Source organism: Melospiza melodia, chromosome 2, assembly GCF_035770615.1.
Source record: "Melospiza melodia melodia isolate bMelMel2 chromosome 2, bMelMel2.pri, whole genome shotgun sequence".
In the NCBI taxonomy this organism is placed as follows: Eukaryota; Metazoa; Chordata; class Aves; order Passeriformes; family Passerellidae; genus Melospiza; species Melospiza melodia.
The window spans coordinates 58314617-58337888 of NC_086195.1; the positions used below are offsets into that span (position 1 = coordinate 58314617).

General features: G+C 44.8%; 1 protein-coding gene across 4 annotated transcripts; it reads right to left on the reverse strand.

Moving 5' to 3' along the window:
* Positions 1–1995: 1995 nt before the first annotated feature.
* CCDC191 (coiled-coil domain containing 191) lies at positions 1996–23229 on the reverse strand. Of its 4 annotated transcripts, XM_063148324.1 has the most exons (16): positions 23131–23229; positions 20965–21106; positions 18585–18713; positions 17504–17682; positions 16773–16996; positions 15846–15993; positions 13838–14028; positions 12855–13101; positions 11121–11584; positions 10533–10627; positions 8930–9012; positions 7753–7854; positions 6582–6725; positions 5358–5510; positions 4816–4970; positions 1996–3316 (listed from the first exon to the last, which is right to left on the reverse strand). In XM_063148324.1, exons 1-16 carry the CDS (start codon positions 23227–23229, stop codon positions 3184–3186), a joined length of 2688 nt encoding a protein of 895 aa, XP_063004394.1. In that variant the 3' UTR covers positions 1996–3183. The 4 variants fall into 4 exon arrangements, with proteins under 4 accessions (XP_063004394.1, XP_063004396.1, XP_063004397.1 ...); XM_063148326.1 differs by lacking the exon at positions 23131–23229 and having other exon boundaries at positions 18602–18713; positions 20965–21095; XM_063148327.1 differs by lacking the exon at positions 23131–23229 and having other exon boundaries at positions 18602–18708; positions 20965–21080.
* Between the last annotated feature and the right edge of the window lie 43 nt (positions 23230–23272).

A 23272-nucleotide genomic window follows, 5' to 3' on the forward strand; every position in this document is an offset into this window, starting at 1 on the left:
TTTAATGAGAAGATGGTATTTCTGTGGTTGAGGTTTTTGGGAAACTGTTAAAATGCTGTAGGGGCAGGGGTCTTGCTAGAGGATGGGGAGTTTGCAATCACTTCAAGGTTCTGTATTTGCTGTTGTACTGCAGTAAAAGTCCTCCCCCCACCCCTGTGCAAGAGAAGGAAAGCCTGGCTGTGCAGCCACCTCCCCCTCTTGCTAAGAAAAGCAAGGAGCTGACAGGCAGGAGTGTGCCTGAGCTGTGAGTGTGGGCTGATGACCAGCATTAAGGCACTGACATCTGCATCTAGCCAAGTGTTGGAGCAGGAGGAATGCTCTGGCACAACTGCAAGCTGAAGCTGTTTCCTTGGTCTGACAAGCTCTCATGTCACTCTCCTGTGGGAGCCCAAATTTGCTCCAACATTGTGCCAGGGATTTTAGGGGTATCCTGTGCTTCATCTGGCATGGCCTTGCTTCTGCCAAGGAGATATGAGTTGTTTCAGCCAAGTGTGCATCAGTAAGGAAGTCAAGGGGCTTTTCATGTCCCTTTTGATTTAGACCATGTTCAGTATGAATTTGCCTGATCCCTGAACATCTTCCCTGTCCCTCAGCTGGATCTAGCAGAGGCTTCAGCTCCATGCTTGCACTGGCAGTAGGCCAGGGCTGTCAAAGCACAGCTCCTGGATCTTCTTTTGGCTTCTTGCTGCTGCAACTGTCCAACCAAAGAGCATCTTGTCAGGAGAATCTTTCAAAGCTACAAGGAATAGAAGGAAACCCTGGAAGGTAAGAGTATTGGAAGCAAAGGACAGTTTCCAAAGTGTTGACTGTATTTCAAATTCTTTGGAGGCAACAAAGCCCCACATAAGCAGCATTATTTTCATGGATGGTGAGTGGGAACTGAGATGAGTGGGAGCTGTGGGCTTTGAGGACAAAATGTGCATTGCTGGGGAAAGAATCTGCAGTTTAGTAAACTGGATACACCCCTGAGTAGCCAGTGGTTTGGGGCACCTTTTTAGCTGTGCAAGATGTAAATTCAATGCATGCCCAGCCTGTTACTAGGGTCAATTCCAGGCTGCATGTGGGCACATCCACTCTTCTGCTAAAAACTCCTGTTCCTCCCCTTACAGCTGCAGCATGTCCTGCCTCTGGCTGGCTGGAATGCTGCCTTCTCTCCACATAGAGATGCTTTTTCTCCCTCACCTTTTGTCCTCTGGGTCACTATTGTCCTTACACAAATCCAGGTGGAAGGTGGGCCAGAGGCCTTCCTTGCTGTGTTCATTGTCAAGCCCCGCTAGAGAGGAAAATTCCAGCAGAAAAATGGGAGTATAAGGGCTGGTTCAGAAGTTCCATGAGCTCATTTTGCACTATATGGCAGAGACTTCCAACAGGAAAGAATGTCCCAAGAGCAAGTGGATTGCTGTTAGCAGCAGGTATGGTTGCTGGCTGCACTGGGGCATTACTTTGGGAGCTCAGCCCCAGCTCTGCTCCTCCCTGGCTGTTTGGCTCAGTCCTCTGCAAAAAACGCTGCCTGCTCTTCCCCGCAACACGTGTTATCCAGCCTCTCCCAGCTCGTGCTTCCTCTCACAATCTGCCTCTGAGTGCAGCCAGATGGTCTGAGCTCGCCCACGCTCCGTGCAGGCACCTTCAGCTCCCTGCATTCGGAGAACGCGCTCGTCTGACCTGCTGCTGGTCGGGTCTGCGCCGCGCCTGTGGGAGACGGGGAATGTTTGGGTGTTGCAGAGGATGGTGTGGGAGGTACCTGCAAGTGACAGCTGTCTTCAGACCTGCACCAACAGCCTGGCTTTGTGGGCAGGGTCCTTTTTCTGGCCACATCCCTGTGTCCACTTGGACAAATTCCTGATGCTAAAGCTCTCGAATGTGCTGCTGTGCTTGGGCACCCACCCTGTCCTATGCTACTTTGTCTGCAGCACCTAATGTTGGTCTAGGTCCTGGCTCTGGCCTTTTGTCCAGTGCCATTCAGTTGGCTTGACACAATCTGCACCAACAGCTCAGTTGTATTAATTTCAGATTTGGGTTTATTGGAAACTTCCAGTGCATATATGGGTTTTACTAATGATCTGTTACAAGATAACAGTAAACTGTTGTCTTTCTGGTGTTACTCAAGTACTTCCTGTACTGCCAAATGCTTTTGGAAAGCTTTGCCTATCTTGCTGTGAGAGGGAAATGATTCCAGCTTCCTGCCTTATGTTGTTACAAAGACATAGTGTACCTGAATGGCATTACCCTGTCTGCATTATGCTGCAGGTTAAAGTTAAACAGTAGTATGGAACTTCCATTTTAATCATGTCAGCAGCTTCTGTAAAACCTACAATCTGCCTTTTTCTTGGAGTCTTGTCTTTTTTCTTTGAAGTACTGGATCAGGTGAAACACTGGATCAAGACTTGCACAGTACACCCTGAAATATTAAACAGCTTGGGAAGTGTTTAAATTACAATTGAGGCTCATAAAGTTGGGACCACTGCTTGGTACCAAAATCAAAGCACTGTGCTTATGAACTGGCCAGTGGGCAAACAAGACAGCCTCTTGCACAAGAACCCAGGTTTTAGACTTTCCATATCCAATGATATGATCTGGATCATTAACAAATATGGTTTGCATAAAAAACTCTTCTCTTTCCCCCTCCCATTCAAACCTTCCTGGCACAGTTAGCTAGAAACTGTGCTCTGGGTGGCCAAGTTCACAGCAGTAGTCAGGGGTCAGCTGACAGCCAGGTCTGTCTGTCCTCTGGACAAGCTGTCACCCTACATAGTACTGCCAACAGAAATGCACCAGGTTACTGCTTCGGCAAAAAGAGGTATAGTTTAGTTCTGTGCTTCCTTGGATGGTGGAGGATTCATGTCATTGCTGCAGCTAGCTCTGCATGTGGAAATGGCCTTGGCCTCAAAGACACCCTATGCTAGGCTTTGGTTATCTGGGCTTCATAGCCACCAACCAAGACACCCCTACAGAGGCTTAAAAGAACTAAGTTCATGAAGTGCATAATGGAATTGATGGAACTGTCCAATAAGCTTCCAGCTCTGCTTCGTTTACAACAGCAGTGACCACAGGGAGCTCCTTTTGGCTCTAAGATCCTCTGCACTTTGTAAGCCTTCCCCCTGGACTTGTTTCAGTCTGCAGGGAGATAGCACTGAACTGAACTGGTCTTGTTGCCTCCTTCCCATCTCATCTGGCTCTCTTCTGTCATGTTTGGAAGTTGGGGAGAATTTCAGCTACTCTCCTGCGTAGCTGGTTTCTTCTTTCTTCTCTTTCCCTTTCCTTCTTCATCAGCAGTGGATACTGCCTCCATGCCTTGAATGCCTTCAGTGTAATTCTCCTGAAAGAAATTAGGGACACAAGGAACAAAGTGACAACATGCAGAAGTGTACATGACATAAGTGGCAATCAAAAGAGAACTTCTGTTTGAAGGGGGAATTCAGATCTTGAAGATTTGTCCTTTCTGCTGTTAGTCAGAGCTGTCACATGTTAAATATCTACATGCAGACCATTTCATTGAAATGTCAATCATGCTGGGGAAGAATAACATATTGCTCTTTTCTATTCCTCTCCACCAAGAATTCTGCTCTCCTCTCTGACAGGATTCATTAGCTGGTGTTTGCTTAGCACTCTAAAGATGAAAGAGGTTTTCTGAAGAATAAATAGGGCCTCTGAAAGAAGTTTCTTTTCGAAAAATGCAGGCTCATTTGGTCCAAACCAACCCCTTGAGAGTGCAGGCAGCTGGGCTCATTGGGCTCCAATTCTTACCTGATTTTATTCATCCCACCAAAGGTGCCCTTGCCCTGGGTTCCCATACAGGCAATAGGGAACCACAGTCCTGTCTAAAGAAGAGTTTGTTATGGCAAGGTCTGAACTGCCTTTTGCAAGTCAAGAGAGAGATAAAGAAGAACGTCAGGTGATTATGCTCTTAATAGGAGGTCATATATAGAATGAATCCAGTCTCTTCCTGGGTCTAAACTTTCCCCTAGTTCCTCTAGTTTGCTGGCTTGTTAATGCTAAACTGTGCGCTATTCAGACCTTACTGACACAGCAAGCTAGAACAGGTTTACTCTACCACAAAAGAGATGAATTTCATTTCATTCTTCCTCTAAGGTGCTGTAGATCCTGTTGCGGCTGTGCACAGGCACAGCCTATTCATGACTGCATGCAGCTACCATGCTTCCATGATGAAGCAGGTGAACAGACTTCTGTTCTCTGCTGAACTTTGACAATAGTTTTTTCTTCCTGCTAGAATGCATTTTATGGGGCAAGGAGTGGACTGGGTGTGTCCAGCTCCAATCATGATTGGTAGAACTGACTGCTCTAGTTTTAGCTGCCAAGTCACACTGGTGATGGCATAAATATAAAGACTCCTTAAGTAGGATTTCTAGTTGATCAACTTTGGATTTGTGAACTAAATCATCTGCTGTGGACAAAAAAGTACTATGTAATTCCTACACAATCATTTGGCTTGCTATAATTGTACTTAAAGATTTTCCTAAGGCAGCTTTTCGTGGAAGCCGCATGGCCAGATCTGCTAATCAGCTTAGAAAGTTTCAGCCTCTTATCCTTACTTAGGCTTTCACTGTATTCTCTTTTTTTTCAGATTTAGAAGTCCTGTGAAGGGTGCCATTACACTTTCTTTTCCAAGCTGCATGGAAACTTAGCATAAACTTCTGCAGATGCTGTCTGTGCATATCACAAAAGCAAAACACCAGCAGTACAGAACCTGTTCCATGTGTTCCTGGGGACAAGGTGACCTGTCAAAAAGTAGCCCCTAAAATAATCTACAGAGTATATTAAACTAAAGTAAAAAGAACTGCTAGTAAGGGTATGCACCTCTTACTGTGTCCAGCAGCAATGTTCAGCCTCTCCCATAAGGCCCTTTTTTCCTCCCTGGTATGATCAAACCATGCCCAGAAGCACTTCCTCATGAGGCAGACTGTGCGGAAGGTACTCGCTCTCTCCTCCTGAGCACAGAGATAATCCTTGTACTGAGGAGGAGGACAAAGAAACAGGTGAGAATGGCTTTTTTCTTCTTTTCTCTTCCAACCTCTGGCCCAATAAATAAAACAGTGCTGAGACTGTGGCAGTGAAGGGTGGTGGGCACACGAGTGGAGGAAAATCAACAGGGAGCAGGGTGAGACAGTAGATGGTGGAGGAGCAGTGTGTAAGAGAAAATTCTGTATGGAAGAGAGTGATGGAGAGTGAGAAGCTGAGAGAAGGTCTTTGAAAAAGGGAATAATGTTGCTGGAATGGGGAGATAGCATTAACTTGGCAAAGGTTGTGCTACAGGTGAGTGAATTGGGACTGTGGTTACAGGAAAGTGTGGCAGCAGCCAGCCCTTTTGGTATCATTTCTCCACTGTGGTGCAGGCCAACCTTTAGCCAGTTCCTGAAGCCCCATCTTAGTAACATGTGGGAATAGAAGTCCTCAGCCCGAGACATCTTCTCCTTGAGACTCTGCTGGGCATCCTGCAGCCAAGTCATGAGGCATTTCCTCTGCAGGCCCAAGCTGTGGTGCCTTTGTGCCACCTTGAGTGAAGACAGCAGAGACAGCAGCTGGTTACCTGAACTGGTGACTACCTAAGTATAAAGCCACAGAAAATTGAGTGCACTAGAAAATCATCTCAGCTTTTCTGGGGCCACCCAAATCCAGATTTCAGCTGGAATAACTTAGAGGATCCAGCCAAGAGGGGTCAGCATAAGGAACAAGCGCAGTCTCTCTACCAGGCCACTGCTGCATCACTTGTAGAGAATACCCTTTTGAATGAGATGCTCAGTGTAACTGATTGTGAAAGGGGCAGAGGCATGGCCTGTAACAGCTTGGTCCAAGCCTGTCCATAATGCCGACCAGCGGGGAGGACATACGGAACAGCTTCTATCCATCTACTTCTTCCCAGCTGGAGGCCTGTGTGCATTTGGTCAAGTACTGTGAGTAGCTCCAGTTCCAGTGACTTAAATGGAAGCTTTCCAACTTAGCCCTGGGCTCTGGCTGCATTTTCAGGATACAGCTGAGTGTTATCAGTCTCTCCCTGATAAGGGATGCTGACTCAGTCATGTGCAGAAACGGTTTTTTAGCAACATTCCTGCATCGAGGTCTCAGAAGCTGCCACTCGCTGTTCTGCACTCAGGACAGGGCCAGGATAGAATCGATTGCTGGATTATCACCTGTAGTGTCCTGCCACTAGCAGTGGCCTGCTCTGTACCAGGAACTTCATAGAGAGTGAAAGCCCTGATGATAGGTTGGGGTTAACTCCTGCAGCTAAAGTTGCTTGGTGGTATCTCACTGATAAGGTTTGCTGGGGAGTAAGAAAACTGGCAGGCACATGTCATATGACTTAAAATTTTTTTTTTTTTGCTGTTTAATCCTGTTTAATCAGCTATAAATGAGGATGCCATCCCTGCAGGTTTTTAATGGCTTTTCATGATTATTGTCAGATGGGCTTATTTAAAAACTAATATAAGGTAGGGTATGCAGGGAGAGTTTTGCTTTTTTCCATCTCTACCTGGCCTAAAAGCCTATTAAGGCTTCTGCTAAGTGCTGCATCTACTTTTTCCCTTCCTCCTATGGCACCAGTCATTTCCTTTACCCTCAGCACTTACCACTAGGTTTTCCTTGGCTTGCTCCCTCAGCCTTTTCCATGGCACTATTCCTAGCTTTCTGAGAAGGACCCCCTCATAGTGATCTCTAGCCTTTTTCTGGAGCTGCTGCTCTTTCTCCAGCCTTCTCTGCTTCTCCAGTTCTTTCTGCAATACAAAAAGCAGTAGTTTTAATTCCCTCAGGATGAAGGGGATATTAAGCAATGGCAATAGATTATCATATTGGAGCTGGAGGTTCTGACTTGACAGGAATTAGGGATCTGCATCAGTTTTAGCACTGCAGACCAGACGTGACCCCATGCAGTAGAACTGTGTCCTAAAGCATCTGTCTTCTCCTGGGAGATGATGGTATTCCTGGACACTCCCTTGGGCTGTGTATCAGCACTGCAGTTTGGAGTTACTGTAACAGACATGTCACCTGCGGCTACCACAACTGCTGATGTAGCAGGAACCTTCTTTGACATCCAAAACATGTCCAAAAATTATTCTGAGTTGATGCATGGACCCCACCACTTAATCTAGCCTAAACAGCAGGGGAGGGATGTGGGTATTTCATAACTGTGTAACACTGCTTTTGACTCCTACTCAGGAATGAAGGTCAAATGTTCTAAAACACTCAATCCAAGTAGAACAGTAGTTGTAGTTGAATTCCTGTAGGATTTCAAATGCGCTATCTGGGTTATTAGGAGAACTCATTTCCAAGTAACAATAATGAAGTGCAGCTATTCCTAGGTTAGCTCCAAGAGAAAAAGGTGCCCTTGATATAACTGTCAGGCTCGTTTACTTCTGAATCATGTGTTTGTGACTGGTATCACTGCGTACATTGGAGGGGTGACAAGAGTGGAAGGAATCTGAGAGTAGGCTGAACATGCTGCCACTGTGAGGGACTTATGAGGCTGTATTTCAGCAGAGAATGTCCAGCAGCTGGGACCTCTAGTCCTGCTGAGGAGACAGACAGCATATACTTCATAGCACATTTGGGACACAGCTCTACCCCTCACACTGCCAGAAAGAGGGCAGTCTGTGAGTCTGTATTGTGGGTACTGTGCTGTGGAACTCTCCTCTACCAATGAAGACCTTCATTTCACATTACTCTGGCTGCTGACTGAGTACCAGTGGGTACTTCTTCCCTATCCCTGCTAAAGGGGAAGAAACAGGTGAGGCATTTGGTCACCAGCTTCTGCTGCCTTCTCTCCTCCCGGCGTTTTTCCCGCTGTGCTTCCTTTTCCTCAGCTTCCTTCCTCTGTTGTGCTTCCTCTTCAGCCTTCAGCTGGGCCTTGAAATGGAGAAAGGTGAAATTCAATTTGTTTCATGTGACCTTTTCCATGAACACAGATCTTAAAACTTTCCTAGTATTCCTCTAATATTGACCAGCACCTGAAACTTCAGCAGGTGAGGTTTCACATACTAGACACGATCCGTGCTCAAGAGCGAACTGTGGAAAGGACAGGGAGGAGGGGCTATCCTTTTTACTGCCTAGATGCATATCTATCTATCTATCTATCTATCTATCTATCTATCTATCTATCTATCTATCTATCTATCTATCTATCTATCTATCTATCTTTCTTTGCCCTAAGTTATAGTATTTGTCCACTATTCCTCAAAAAAAAATGTAAACCATACCCCAAGTCATTTATTGAGAACTGAAGTCAGTTCTGAATCCCTAGGCTCTGCTCTCAAGTTTCCACATGCAAAGCAGCATTACAGGTACCCAAACATTTCTTTCCCCAGACTCTGAAGATCACACTTTCTAATCCTAATGCAATTTACTAGTAATATTTTCAGTAACAGTTTAATACCCTGACTTGAAGAAGGCTCCTCTGTTGTATGTGTATCACAGAATTTGTATATTAACTATACAAACACTGTCAGTATCTTCCCTCTTCAGCAGAGATTTGCCAGAAATGTGCAGATTTTTACTAGGTGAGACTGCATGTCCTCAAGCTGCACGTGACCAGAGAGGAAAGGCAGGGAGGGGAACCCCACCACTGCCAGGTCCCATCAAGTGGATCTCTGGGTGCATTTCCACCCTTACCATTCTCAGCAAAGACAAGTTACAGTCATGGGGTAGGTGTGAAAAAAAGTGTTTGGGGGTGGTAAGGGAGGCTGTTTCTAGAACTGCAACTTCAAGATGAAGTACCTGTCTACGCTGCAGGAGGGTTGATGCTGCAAAACCAGCAGTAATTACTTCTTTTGATATGTGATGCATATTTGCTTTCTCACAAGTCATAAAACTCCTGCTTTGGATAAAGGGCCTTTTCTCAGTCCCTGACTCTGGAGTTAAATCAATATTTCTTGTAACTGGAATGATGTGAAAGACACTTTGTTTCATTTTCCACTTCCCTTACCAATTTTTCCTCTGCTTTTCGTTGTTTGGCTTCTTCTATTTTCTTCTTCTGTTCTGCCCGCTGAATTGCTCTCTCCTCCATCCCTACAGAAACAAGGATAAGGCTTAGTGGAAATGAGCTATGGTATAATGGCAGAAGTTTGGTGAACAAGGATGCATCACTCTAAGCCATGCCCCCACTGCCCTGGCAATGCCAGCACAAAGGGACTTGCTTCCTGCTGGCCCTTGCAGCTGGCAGTGTCATCAACAAGGGACCTTTAAACGTCTGTGAGATGACTCAATACCACAGCAATTACATAGGCTCAGGTATGAAAGAACGGCAGCGTTCAGAGGGTTTGTCCCTCCCTGCCTTGCCTGAGGCTCAGGGCACATGATTTAGCAGCAATTGCTCTGAGGTTTCCAGTAAGCTCTAACTGCTTATTTAAAAGCAATTTCTTGACAGCATCACTGTCACAGGGACATACAGGTACTTGGTCCCACTAGTAAGAAACTACTGCTTAATGCTTCTTTCGGAAGATAAATTGCAATGGAGTGATCTTGCTGGCCAGCAGCAAAGGTGTTACACACAGAACATGCAGAGGAGTTGGGAACCTGTGCTTGCTTCCTCTGCAGCTACAAACAAAGCACAAGCTGGAGCAACCAATAACTGGGAGGCATTGAAGTGTTTTGACCACAGTGTGTTTCCTCAGATTCTTTTCTCCTCTCAGCTGTCCCAGGATTCTCAGCCAAGGGAAAACTATTCAGTGATAACTTCTTCACTGAATTTTTTTGGGATCTTAAAACACAACTACTTGAATGCTCTGAAAAATATATTTTCTGTCTCGAAGGTGTACAGAGTTTAGGCAAATCAGGGTGAACGATGGCTTGGACTAGGTAGCACTGGAGATGAACACAGGTAGTAGAAGACAACTATTAATGCCCAACTGTCATGGCCAAAAAGGTCTGCTGATTCCAAACTATTGAAACATCACAATGATTGTATTCCAGACAACTTTTCATGCAGACTGACCCTAGGCTGCATTGATACACAAGAACACGACTGAGGGATATAACAGAACCCTGATTCTAGTTTACTAATGAAAAGGCTATGTTGCATGTTTATTGTGTCCTAGTGTAGCCAGAGAAGGAGAGATATCTTACAAAAGGCAGGGATGTGGAGTTCCTTCCCATCCTGGCTATTGTTGTCTCACAAAACCTTGACTAGGCATTTAATTCCCTCTGTCAAAGTTGGATGAAAATGACTGGCTAGTTTAAGTGTTACTTGGATGCATAACAAAGGGAATGAGACTGATGGCAAAAACACCTGTACAGCTTTTCTGAGTCTTGTCATGGCAGAGGCAACCACAGGTGTTGCAACAGCTGCCACAACAGTGTACTAAGTGTGGGCATGAGGAGCTTGCAGTGTCCCAGGTTTTACAGATGCCTGACTCAGACAAGAAAACAGCTCACCCTCTCCTCTCACAGCACTGTTAGACTGAGAAAGAAAGTGCAGAATTTTACTTCCACCATATCATCAACCAGCAAAGTTGAGGCAAAGACTGACATTTCCATACAAGCTGTTGAGAAAAATGGTCTGGAATGGTGTTTGCTATCTAGAACAATACCTTTCAGTATGGGATGAGGTGAGGTCAGCCGGCTGGAAGGCCTCCTGCCTTGCATTGCTGCCCTTGTGTTTTCTGGCCCATGAGAATCAGGTGTGCTATGAAAGAAAAAGAGTAAGGAAATTCTTCAGTGAATGTGGTCAAACTATGTCTCACACCTACCACCTATGGCCTTCTTGTTTCTGTTCTTCATTGTGCTGCATTATCCCTGATACACTTTTCTTCTGCTTGAAATGGGACTGATGATGCACCCTTACAATGGAGTTCCAGGGCTCCTGCATGGTCTGAAATAAGGGAGGATGATGCTCTTTTTATTCATAACTAAACAGATCCCTGCTGCTGCTATGGTTGACACTGGTGTTGCTGTTTCTAAGTAGATCCTGCATGGATCACCTGATGTTGAGCCAGTGCAGGGAGGCAGAAGGACAGAGAACTGTGGCCAGTCTGATACTTCCTTTGAGGCTAAGTCACAGCTGAGAGAAACAACAGATAGCACTAGCATGACTGAAATGTGCCTGGCAAATTCTGGCTCAACTTGAGTGGGATTGAGACATGATGACTAACTGACCTTGCTTTATGGAGGGTATATACCTCAAAGGGATTGTATTTGTGCATCTGGGTTCTTTTTTCTCCACGGATTGAGAAACAGAACTGTTAAACATGTGGGTTACAGCCATAGCTTGTGCTCCCCCTTCTTTATCTCTGCTCAGCTTCTGATTTTCCTGCAGTTTACGGATCAGCTCTTGATGTTTCTGCAGCTGCTGCCTCTGCTCCTCAATCACACGTTGCTGGAAGGCGTGACGGTGCTCAAATCGACTGCCATAAGCAGGAGATGTCCTTGGACTGGGTGCCTGAAACTGCTGGAGGACTGTGGCTATTTGATTCCTGTACATAGCCTGGTCCTGGGCACTCAGGGCTGCATGTTTAATTGTAATCTCCCAGGCGAATTTGGGATTTCTGCAGAAATGAGATGTGTGAACAATATCCCAACAAGACTGGTCTCTGGTCTGATCAGGCTCTTTCTGCTCTTTCTGTATAAGGCAAGTTTCAGTTGGCTAGGGAAAAACCAAAAGAAATGAGGAAAAATTGGCATTGATTAAAACCAAGCATTCTTCTGCCCTTCCTGCATAGTGTTTTTTTAAAATGCAAATCTAGCAAGATGCCTGAGAAGTAGGGTAATCTCAGCTATGCAATCCTTATCCAGTCAGGCCAGAGGGGCCCCATTATGTACAAAGTGGAGGCTGTGGGAAAGAACTCTTAAGAAGCTGTGTGCCATTTCACCAGGAGGAAGAAATCCTGATTAGACAAGAGCTTTAGCAGAAATACATCCTGACTATTTTGTTAGGGAGAACATCTTAGGACAGCTCATTTCACAGGAATTAGCACACTACCTTTTGGACTGTGCTGTCCCTGCTCAGAGCTCAGATGGAGAATAAAATTAAAATCAGTTGTTGAAGTGATCTACACAGCTGATCTACTGAACAGTCCCCTTTTAAATGGAAGAGAAGTCTACAAGGTCCTGCTTCCTCATGCCTCTTTTCCAGCTTTGATAAATGTTACCACAAAACAGGTGCACAGTGGGGAATAAGGGTGCACCTTTTTGACACATGGTCATCCTCTGAGGAGGCATCAGCTATAAGGTCTGCTTTCTGATTCCTAGGTCAAACCCTAAATTCAGTCCCATTCCTAGAGCACAAATATTACCAGTGCAGCAGAAGAAAAATACATGCCTACTAGGATAGTATAGGCACTGAAAGAATCAACATTTGCTTACACTTAAGCAAACAGAAAGCTTGACCTGTAATATGTGTGTTTGAGCTCTAATGCTGACATTAGAGTACTGATGTGGTACAGGTTTCATAGACAGAAGGGAAGGTGGGATCCAACCTGACAAATGACAAGTTAAGCCAGCAACCTCTGATTCTCCTCTCTTACCTTCCTGTGATGTGCATTATCCTGAAACAGCCAGTGACAACCTTTTTTTTCCTCCATAGTTAAAAGCAGGAAAAGTGCACTGGCATGAAAAATGTAACTAATCTCTCAGTAAAAGTGATCTGGGGGTGGGATGCTCATTGCGATTCAGAGTACATGAAGGGTTGTTCTTTGGCAGCACTAGAGATTATTTTTAAAACTCATTCATTGTCCTTCACATTTGCCTCTGATTTTTAGACTTCTCTCCTGAACAGTTGCAGGGAGGTATTTAGGGGTCATCCTGGGAAAGAAGCTTTCCTCTGAGACAATGTACTCTATTTCAGACTGCAAAAAGTAAGTACTTTCTAAGAATACTGCTATGCCAATAGGCAAAACTACATGAGAAAGATTTACCTTGTCTTGCTGTAAATCTTGATGATGGTTTACTTCTGCTGTCCCAGGCTTGTTAACCTCCAGTGGCCTGTCCTCACCTGTCCCCTGTGATATAGCCTCCAGCAGCTGCTGCATCTTTCTCTTTGTCTGCTCCCTCTTCCTCTGCAGCTCTCGCTTTTCCGTCTCCACTCGGCTCCAGCGCTGCCAGGCCAGAAAGCAGCAGCGCAGGAGGCGTCGCTGGTTGTGCTCCACAGCCACTTGGGTTTTCCTGAATGAGAAAGTGTTTGTGTTATGGCAGAAGTGAGGCTTCTGCCCAGGAACAAAGCCACATCACTTCCTCAGTCTTTTGGCTGTTCAACTCTGAAGGCCCTCTGAAAATGTACAGAGCTCCTCCAAGGAGGAGTAGGAGGGTAGAAAGGATGCCTGCTATTCTGAATTAAGTTTCACTACTTCACACTTTGCAATTTCCTGTGGCATCTCTGGGATGCAGGACAGCTGCAAAAGAGGTATCATGTTCCCTGGCCAGCAGCATATGGCAAAATGACAGTGTCTCACCACTGCAGCCTGCCAGACACCTGCGAAGGGAAGTATTTTCTCTGGATGATAGGGAATTCATCCAACAGCCTCCTTAGTGAAAGGCACTGGCCAAAATCATCTCTGTTATACATCTACTGAAACAGCAAATACATTAATCAGGAATAAATTTGGCAAGGCAGATTCTCTGGAGTCCAGAGCAAGCCAGGATGAGTTTTCTAGGAAAGACACCTACAGAGACTCAGACACAGACTTGTTGAAAAGTGCTGAAGCTCTTGTTTATATCTGTCCTCCTTTTCATCTGTGCCACAATGCCTCTGGCAGCCTGCAGGCAGTATAGCAATTTTCTCAGAAAGCTGCTGTTTCCCTCCTGCTGGATAACTGACAAGCTCCTTTTACAGTCCCTGATCACTGCTCTGTCCAAGTACAGCTGCAGTAGGAGGAATTCCACAGTAAAGGGTCACCACTACCTGTTTTGATCTTGGAGATGAGCTTCCAATTGCTCTGTCTCCTGTTCTACTTTCTGGGCCCAAGTATAGTTTCTCCAAGCTCGCAGGGCCTTCAGCTGGCATCTCCAGTCAGCAAGGGCTCTGGCTTTTCCCATTTTAATTCTGTGCTCCAGAATGACTTTCAGCCAAGCAGAGAAATGTCGCTGCAAGCACTGCATGGGAGAGTTCCAGAAAACCAATGAGAAAGATACAACCTCCTTTTTGAGATTCTTTTTAGAATCCTCTTTTTCAATAATTACCTCGAAGATTAAAAAAAAGTATTGCAGAGCATGTACAGGTCTTCTACAAAAAGCAGAAAGGGTCTAGAAAGAGACATATCAAGGGGCTTTATGCTTTGGAGTGAAATGCACTTAATTCACCAAGTATAGAGGAATGAAATGGGTGAGGAACATAAAATTTCTAGAGACACGGAAAATATTTTCTAAACTAGAAAATGTCTAAGATGCTACAGGTAAGAACACGTCTGTAAATAACTGCTGCTTTTTTTTTAAAAAAAGAATTTTTAACTTAGACAAAAATCGAGACATTTCCTAGAGTGAATTTATGACACAGCCTCAGCTCATCCTCGTTCCAGTAGGAAGCCAAACCTTTCCCCTATTGTGTAATTAGACTTGCTGCCTTTGGGAGTAATTTACACTGTACAGAGCAGCAATTTGCTGTCTAATCTACCCCATAATTCTAGTCCTGTCACTGCAGATACTGTTCATTTTGATCCTTCAAGTGGGTCAACTTACAGGACTCTGCTGTTCCCCTTTTGTCACAATGCCTTGTGTTAATTGCATTCCTCTCTCGCTGAAATCTTCAAATGGAGACTTACAAAAAGTCAATCCATTAGCTGTTTTTTTGTGCTTTAGGAAAGTAATCAAAATGTCACTATTGCTTAGCTCAGCCAAACTGTTTCTTCTTACATTATGCCAATCCTGAATTGTTCTGTGGTTTCATTCAGGCTTATCTTCACAGCTTAGACTGTGCTGGAGAGAGGTTGTGTACTGCTAAACAGCAGCCAAGCCCAAATCCAGCAGATGGGCAGATGGATTGAGCTGTGAGGAGAATCACCATAAAATCTATAGGATTCTTCTGCTGAAAAAACCCCCTAGATGCAGATATATAGACATCAACAATGATGACTGCTCTATTAATTAAAAACATTATGGGATGGATGGCATTCATACCTGCACTCTGGAAATTTATTTCCTTTGCTGAGACTGTTGAGATAATAAAAAATTATTCAGTACTAAAAGATCACTCTTTGGTAGTGAATATTTGATACACATTTAACCCAGAGCTGACCATTGTATCAGAATAATGAAGGTGAAACAAAGGAGTTCCTACTAGGAATTACTTAAGTCTGTTTGCATCAAAAGAGCTATTGCAGTAAAACAGAATATCCTACTTCACCCAGTGGAAGGGATCCTTGAGGAACCTGTTGCTGTGGATGTACTGGCATGCATCAACTCTCAGAGCCACTGCTCAAAATTCATCCCAGGTTGCAGCATTTCTCCTTCCTTTCCCTGCTCCTGAACTAGAGTGTGCAAGGCAATCTTTAAAATGTCTTCCCACGCACACAATAAGGGCTTCTCAGGCCTTTTTTCTGCCACTTTCCCCTGTTATTTCCCTCCTTGAGGGAAAATAAATCTCACTTCACTTCCTTCTCTGTATATGTCTTTATTTCTTGACTGCAGAAGCCTTTATGGTCTTATCTGTCTTGAGAGCCCTGTCTTTTCCACAATTCTAAGTGAAACATCCCACTGAATACACTTGAGGCACAGGCCCAGTGGGGTCAGCACCTCAGGATTTCTTGCTCATAGTCTTGTAACACACTTTTGGCCCTGCTTTCCTACTTTCCTGGTATCAGGAAGTCTTTGAAAAAGTAAAAAATTCTGTATAACCAGGACTTTTTACTTCAGGTTTGCAAATGGTAGACAAGGCAGGTAGCTCAGAGTCTCAGATAAAGAAAGGTGATGCTCACTCTCTGCTTACTGGTGTGAATCCTGCGAAGCAACTCCTGAGTTTTCCTCTGTTTCTCCTCTTCTTGCTCTTCTCTCTTCAGGGATGGTGACACAGCAGCCACCTCCTGCACTGACAGCTTCTGAGTTTTTTCTTCTCTCTTCCCTGCCCTGCAAAGTGAACAAACACACAGATCTAATATCATGATATACAATCTAACACTTTCTCTTTTTGGGCAATTGTAAGAGAACCACCTCTACAGCTTAGAAATTTGCTGATTATTTTAACTCAGCCTCCTTAAAAACCACCTCTGTAATGGTTTGGGGTCCCAGAGATTAGACAGTCCAGTGCATTTCCTAAACATAGAAGGCAGAAGAAAATAGTAAATGATTCCAGTAAATATTTCATTAAAGCACTTGTATAAGATTTAGGATCTCAGGGCTGACTAAGTAAATAAATGGCATCCCTAAAAGGGACATCTCTGTGAGAATACAAGCTCAGCAGAAGAAAAAAATAATGTCTCTGCAGAATTCTCAGCCAAGAATGCTCTTTATTCTCTCAGAGTAGGGAAAGTATTGCAAGGGCTAGACTTTCAACACAGACTTTTTTCTTTTATTTTTTTCTGTGTACTGGCTTTCATGTGGCATTAGATGCTGACAAGATTAGATGTAGCCACAGTTGATGGAGAGAATGCACAGTGGTGCAAACACACTGCTACTTTGTGATTCAGTGCCTATACTGTAATAATGGCAGAGGGGAGGATAACACTATCCTTAGCACACCTTCCCACTTATGAAAAACTCTGCCACTGATGTTGGTAACAGAGGACTAAAAGGTTTTGGGAGAGTTCAAAGTCAGCAAAACAGTTGTTTTGTTAGGGATCACCACTACTCTTATATTTAACAAAAGGACCTTATAAGTGGTTTTCATCTCTCCACACCCTGCTTACATTCTCCAAACTTTTGCCACAGTGCATTTTTTCTCAGCCATTTCCTTTCTCAGCTTCACTATTTCCCTCTGGATCTCCTCTTCCTCCTTCTTAGCCTGCAGGGCCTTCCTTCTCTCCTCCTCCTGTGCTTGGAGCCTGGCCTCAGACAGAATTGCTTTCTTCAGGGACTCTTCTTGTCTCTGAAGCTCTAAAGCCTTCTGATGCCTCATTCGGTTTTCTTTCACCTGGGCAGGAGAAAATTGGCAAAAGTCAAAGCAAACACCAAAGGCTGAAGAATTTGAAGTTCACTGAACACTGCCAGGGTGGGCCACAATCCACCTTTCACATTAAGCAAGAAACCTTATCTGTAGCAGGCGCTGACTGGAGAGAATTGTTCTTGACCAGCAAAACACTCCATGTGAGAGAGTGAAATTAAATCAATATTCCTTAATGGGAGCAAACTCAGATCTGACAGCTGTGGCAGCTCTTCCTGTCAGTCTTCAGAAAAAGGGGGAAAACCTCAACAGTTTTAGTGAAAGCTGATATGCAAGCTACTGCTGAATGGCTGATGTGCACACGGAAATGCAGTAAAGTTTCAGCTGAACTCTGGAAGAGTATCTTTGGGTAGTTGCTTCCAGGTCAGAGATTATTGCAGGCTCTGAGAGAATACTGGGGAGATATCACTGAGCATTTACTCTAATCCTATAATCCTCCACCTTATTCCTTTTAACTGAGCTGCCTTGCCTGCTCACCTGCTTATGTCTGAGCTCCATGATTATTCGTGGATCTGCAAGTTTGTTTTTTTCCTTGATCTCTTCAAGTCTAAGATGTTTTGCTATCCCACAGTTCACAGCTTCACTCTGCAAAAGATGCTGGAGGTATTTCTGGACAGAGGAACTTTCCATTTCACATTCCAGATAGCTGCACAAGTCTGAAATGAGAAATTCAGATTATCTCAGGCTAGTCTGAAATGAATAAACCCTTCTGTCTCAGATCACAAAGCCTAATGTAATTAAAGGGATCACTTCCCCAGACTGTGAATGCATTTCTGATGAACGCAGACACACTGACTGCACTCCATTTATCCCCAGAGTCTTAATCAGTCTCCCACTGAACAGGCTAGAGCAGTAACAATGTTTCATCCATTTTTTACAGTGCCTCTGAGCATCTCAAATGTCTGTATAAACTTGACAGGCCTCAAAAATACCTGTTCACAAAAGAAAAAAGAAATCTCTTTTACAAAGGGAGACATTGAATGTTTATGAGTCACATTTATGCAGCCCTACAGCAAGATGCTGTAAAGATCTGGGGGAAAAAATAATCACATTTAGTCTTGTTTCTACTGAGTCCACTGTCCTGGCCTCAAAACAACTGTTACCTTTCAGTCTTTCAGACAAACCATAAGGCCTGACTGTGGCAGCAGCTCTCTGGCCACAGAGAGCAACAGACAACTTCCCCAGGCATCTTCCTGGGGAAGGCCATGAGAAGATGAGGGAAAAGGAGGAGAAACAACTCTTATCTCCACCTGCTGCACCTGTTGTTGTGCACATGCGGAATGTGTTATGGAGATTGTTTACCAAAGGGTGATTTTTTAATTGGACACCGGATGGTGACTGGGGAGATTGACCAATTAGGTCAAAGCAGTATGGGACTGTCTGTAAGGGTCACGAGCTTCTCAGTAAGTATAATACAGTATGGTGGAATAAAGTGATTGATCAGCCTTCTGCAATCATGGAGGCAATGCTAATTATTACCCAGCTGTGGAGACACCTGACCTCCTTCCCCAGCACAGCCTCAAAGAGGAAACCAGGACCTGCTCTGCAGTGCTCTCACCATCAAAGTGCTCATACTTTGGAGGGGCTGCAGAAGGCTCTTCCTGAAGGACACAGTCAACTTCCTCTTCTTCATTGCTCAGCTCCAGTTGCAACTGGGACTTCATCCAGTTACTGAGCAGCTCCTGGGCTACCATGAAGAAAGAGACTGATGACTTCACTTGCTTAAAAAAACCATATGGCTAAGTGTAAACTAGCAGTAGTCTGGGATAGTATTCTAGGAATGACTGAAACCAGATCTGCAACAGGAAATGGGATAAAGCTAATAGTTCTGTTCTTATCTTCCTGATATGTAAAAGAACAGGAAGAGAAGGTGGGAAATGTTTTCCCTGTCATGTATATCACAAATTAATTCTTCTCCATCTCATTTTTACTATGATTCTGCAGGCATTTAGATCACTTTCTAGCATTTATCAAGGAGATGGAATTCACATGAGGTAATTCATAATTTAGACAGCTTTCATATGTTCTACTTGCAGACACTTAGATGGTTTCCACACGTGCAGCCAAGGCTGTCATATGCTAAATTCAAAAGAACCAAAAGTTTGGACAAACTTTTGCTTCATGTGTACAGGTTAACCCTTTGCAAGTACCACAGAAACAACTGGTGAGTCTAATTACAAGTCTGTCAGGTGGCAAACTTCACCTGGGACTCAGGGTTAAGACTGCAGCTACAGGAATGCACTCATGATGGATGTGGTACTCCTCAGTGAGCTCAAATGCCTAATGAACAACTGGGTATGAAGTCCTGCAATTCTTTTCAAGTCTATTCTTTTCTGCAGAAAAATGAAAAAAAAATTTTTTTTCAGAATTTCTTCTCAAAAGCAAGGTCAGCTCATGGGTCTGCTGCTTAAAACAAACCAGCTGGCTTTGCTGCATGGATGGCCAAGCTGCTCCTGAAGCAGGACACAGGGCTGTAAACTGCAAGGCATCAGGAGCAGCCCCATGAGAAGCAGAACAATCCTCAGCCATCTGTGTGGTGAGGATGGGCAAAGAGCCGGGATCTCAGCAGGAGTCATGGCACAGTGTGAGACACACAGTCGATGGACAGGAGCAAGCAGCTTCTCCTCATATCCACTCCTAACACACACTGAAGATGCTCCCTGGTATTTGTAAGGCAATAAAGCCTTTTTCAAATTTTCTTTGAAAATGGTGAGTTTTTGAAGAAAACATAAATCTAATGTTTGTTCTCCTTCAAATCACTTTTATTCTCTTTCATAATCTCTCCAGCAAGATCAGGAACAGGGAAATATATCTGATAACAGAAAAAGAGCAGAAAACAACTTGCCACTTGGGGAAGGGTTACTTTTTTCACTGGGATTTGTGATCTTCTTGTAACTAGAGTAAAAGTCTTCTGGCACTTCTCTTTACAAAGTTGGCTTTGTGTAGTTACTACCATTAAGTATTGTAATAATGGATTCCAGGTAAAAGAATTTTATTTGAGTTAGGAACAATTCTGAGGGACTGGTAGCTATAAAAAGGAAAATCCTAGCAGAAAAGGGCAAACAAAAATAATTAAGAAACATGAGGAAAGCAAGCAACCTTTCCACCAAAAGAAAGACAAGGCTCTTCACCACAGCAAAGACAGCTCCTTTGGAGCCATTGGCTGTATAATGCATTCAGACAGGGCACTGTAAGCAGGTAAGTGTATTCCATGCTGTTAGCTGAACCCTTGATGATTACAAGTGAAAAAGCTGACTTCCTGGACTGAAGTGGATGCTCTTAAGATGTGTCATCACGTTGTTCTGTAATGCTCACTTTTGATTCTTAAAATAATGGTTCACTCAGTTTTTAAAATACTGTCTCCTATCAGCTTTTTACACTGCAGACATACTTCTAGCACTGATGGGTAATAATCTCCCTCCTTTTTGTTTTTTAAACCTACCACAGTTTACTTTCAAACTTCAGCAAGCACTTTTGGCTGCAGGCTTTACAAAAGAAATATTTATTTAGGTAACTAGTAAGGAAAATTTTGCATGGGAATCAAAACAAAACCACACAGTTACTCATAAATGTGAAATTTACACAGAGCAAATTTCCAGAATTAATCTGCTATCATAAATATGTCACGTGATTTCACCTGGCTTCCTGCAGTGCACTAACTTGGCTTTGAGCATACAGTGTATCTTCAAGGGCAGCTCTTATCCTTGTCTTGCCCTGGTATCTCCAGGAGACAGAGAGTTTATCCTTCTCCCAGGAATGCCCTTTAAGATCTGCCTTGAACTCCAGCAACTGATCCTTCTCCATTAGATGAAAGACATCTTACTATCAACTGTTTCTTGTGAACTCAAGCTTTGCAAGAGCCTGTTCAGGTTGAACTGCAAGCTGGATCAAGAACAATTCATTTTAGGCATCTTGTGGCAAGCAGAATTTTACCTCACCTTCCTCACAGGCCTCACGATGAACTTGCAGCCGTTCTGCAGTTTCCAAACTTGTCACAGGACCCCAAGGCCTCTGTGGACACCTTGACTTTTGAAGGGAAAAAGCTTCAGAGACAGCATACTCAGAGGCTCGGTCCACTCTCTTAAATTAAAGAAAGGAAAACATTTCTAAGGATATTCATTTTTACACTTCCTATATCCACATTTTTCCTCCAGAGAGCAAACATCAGTGGGAATGTAGCATAAAAGCATGTTATAAAAGAATAGATTGTTTCTGAAGTGCATTTCTACAACTGCTTGATTGCATAAACTGGACTTAGAAGTCATTAGGCAATGAACAGTCATTTGCAATTAGTGCCAAACACAGAGACTGGAGAACACAGAGAGAACAGAAACACCCAGCCCCTAGGGGCTGGATGGAGACTTGCTGAGCTAGTGCCCAGCAACCAGCAACTATGAAATTTGATATCAGCTTTTTGTCATAGCCAGGCTGAGAGAATACCTGTCCCATATTCATCTTTCTGAAATGCTAATGGTCCTGACGTGTCACTGTGTTTTCACAAGTAACACCTGTGCACCAGACAGTCCAGATTTCCAAGCTCCTTCCCTCTGTGCTGCTGCCAGAAGCCCAGGATACTGCCTGAGGAAGCAGATACACACTCCTACCTGCCACAAGAAGCATGCTGAAGGTTGAGAGCATGGGTGTGCCCAAGGAAGCAAAACAAATAGAACCTCACCCTAGAATTAATTTTCTTTGATGTCAGGTGGTTGCAGGTGCAGGACACGGTGCTTTGGGGTAAAGCTCTTTTATTACTTGCCCAAAAAACCTGCAGCACTCCTCAACAAAAAGTTTTTTTGTGCTGTTTTATGCATAACAACACCTTATTCTTCATGGAGTTTGGATTAGAAGGTACCTTTACAGGTCATATAGTCCAGCCTCCCTGGCACGAGCAGGGACATTTTTGATAACACCAAGTTGGATCGGAATGCTGCTCTGCTTGAGGGCAGGAAGGCTCTGCAGAAGGGTCTGGACAGGCTGGATTGATGGGCCAAGGCCAACTGAAGTTCAACAAGGTCAAGGGCCAGGTCCTGCACTGGGGTCACAACAAACCCAGGCAGCACCACAGGGTGAGGCAAGAGTGGCTGCAAAGCTGCCTGGCAGAAAAGGACCTGTGGGTGCTGATGACAGCAGCTGAACACGAGCCAGCAGCGTGCCCAGGTGGCCATGAAGGCCAATGGCATCCTGGCCTGTATCAGCAATAGTGTGGCCAGCAGGACCAGGGCAGGGATTGTCCCTCTGCACTCAGCACTGGTGAGGCTGACTTGAGTCCTGTGTCCAGTTCTGGGTCCCTAAATGCAGGAAAGACACTGAGGTGTCTATTCAGAAGTCAAAGCTGCTGAAGAGTCTACAGGAGCAGCTGAGGGAACTGGGATTGTTTAGTGTGGAGAAATGGGAGGCTCAGGAAATGTCACTCTCTACAATCACCTGAAAGGAGGATGTAGCTAGGTGGGGGTTGGTCAGTCCCCCCAGGTAACAAGTGACAGGATAATGGAGAATAGCTTCAAGTTTTGTAATGGGATATTTAGATTGGGTATTAGGGAAAATCTCGTCACTGAAAGGGAGATCACGCATTGAAACAGGCTGCCCAGGAAAGAGGCTGAGTAACCATCCCTGGAAGTGTTCAAACAACCTGTGTATGTGACACTTGGGGTCATGGTTTGGTGGTGCTGAATTAATGGTTGGACTTAAGGATCTTAGAGGTCTTTTCCAACTTTAATGATTTCGTGATCTTCAACCACCTCAGGTTACTCAGAGCCCCGTCTAACCTGATCCTAAATGTCACTGTGCAAGTTATTCAGCCTTGGCCCATTGTTCCAAGCTACCCAAACCTCGGCAGGGACTAAGGAAAACCACAGCGTTCCAAGCTCCCGTGCCTCCTCCTGCACCCGAGTTTCACAATGCCAGCTTCAGCGCCTTTTCACTCGAGTCCAGCGCAGATTTCCCACCCGCCGGCAAACCGCACGGCCCCGGGCAGCCTCATCCGTGATCCTGACCCTGCCGTGCTGACCGCCCGCGATCCCAAGGAGGCGGGATCCCAGGGAAGCGTCCCGTCCCCGGCGCCGCTGAGGCGAGCGGGCCGCGCTCCCCCCGCCGTGCCCCGTTACCTGCGGGAGGCGCTGCCCGCGGTGCGGCCCCGGCCGCTGCCCCGACAGGGCCATGGCCGCGCCGGGCACCGCCGCCCGCCGCCAGCCCCGCTCGGCCATGGCAACGGAAGGGCGGAGCCCGCCCGGCGGCGCCCGCTGATGA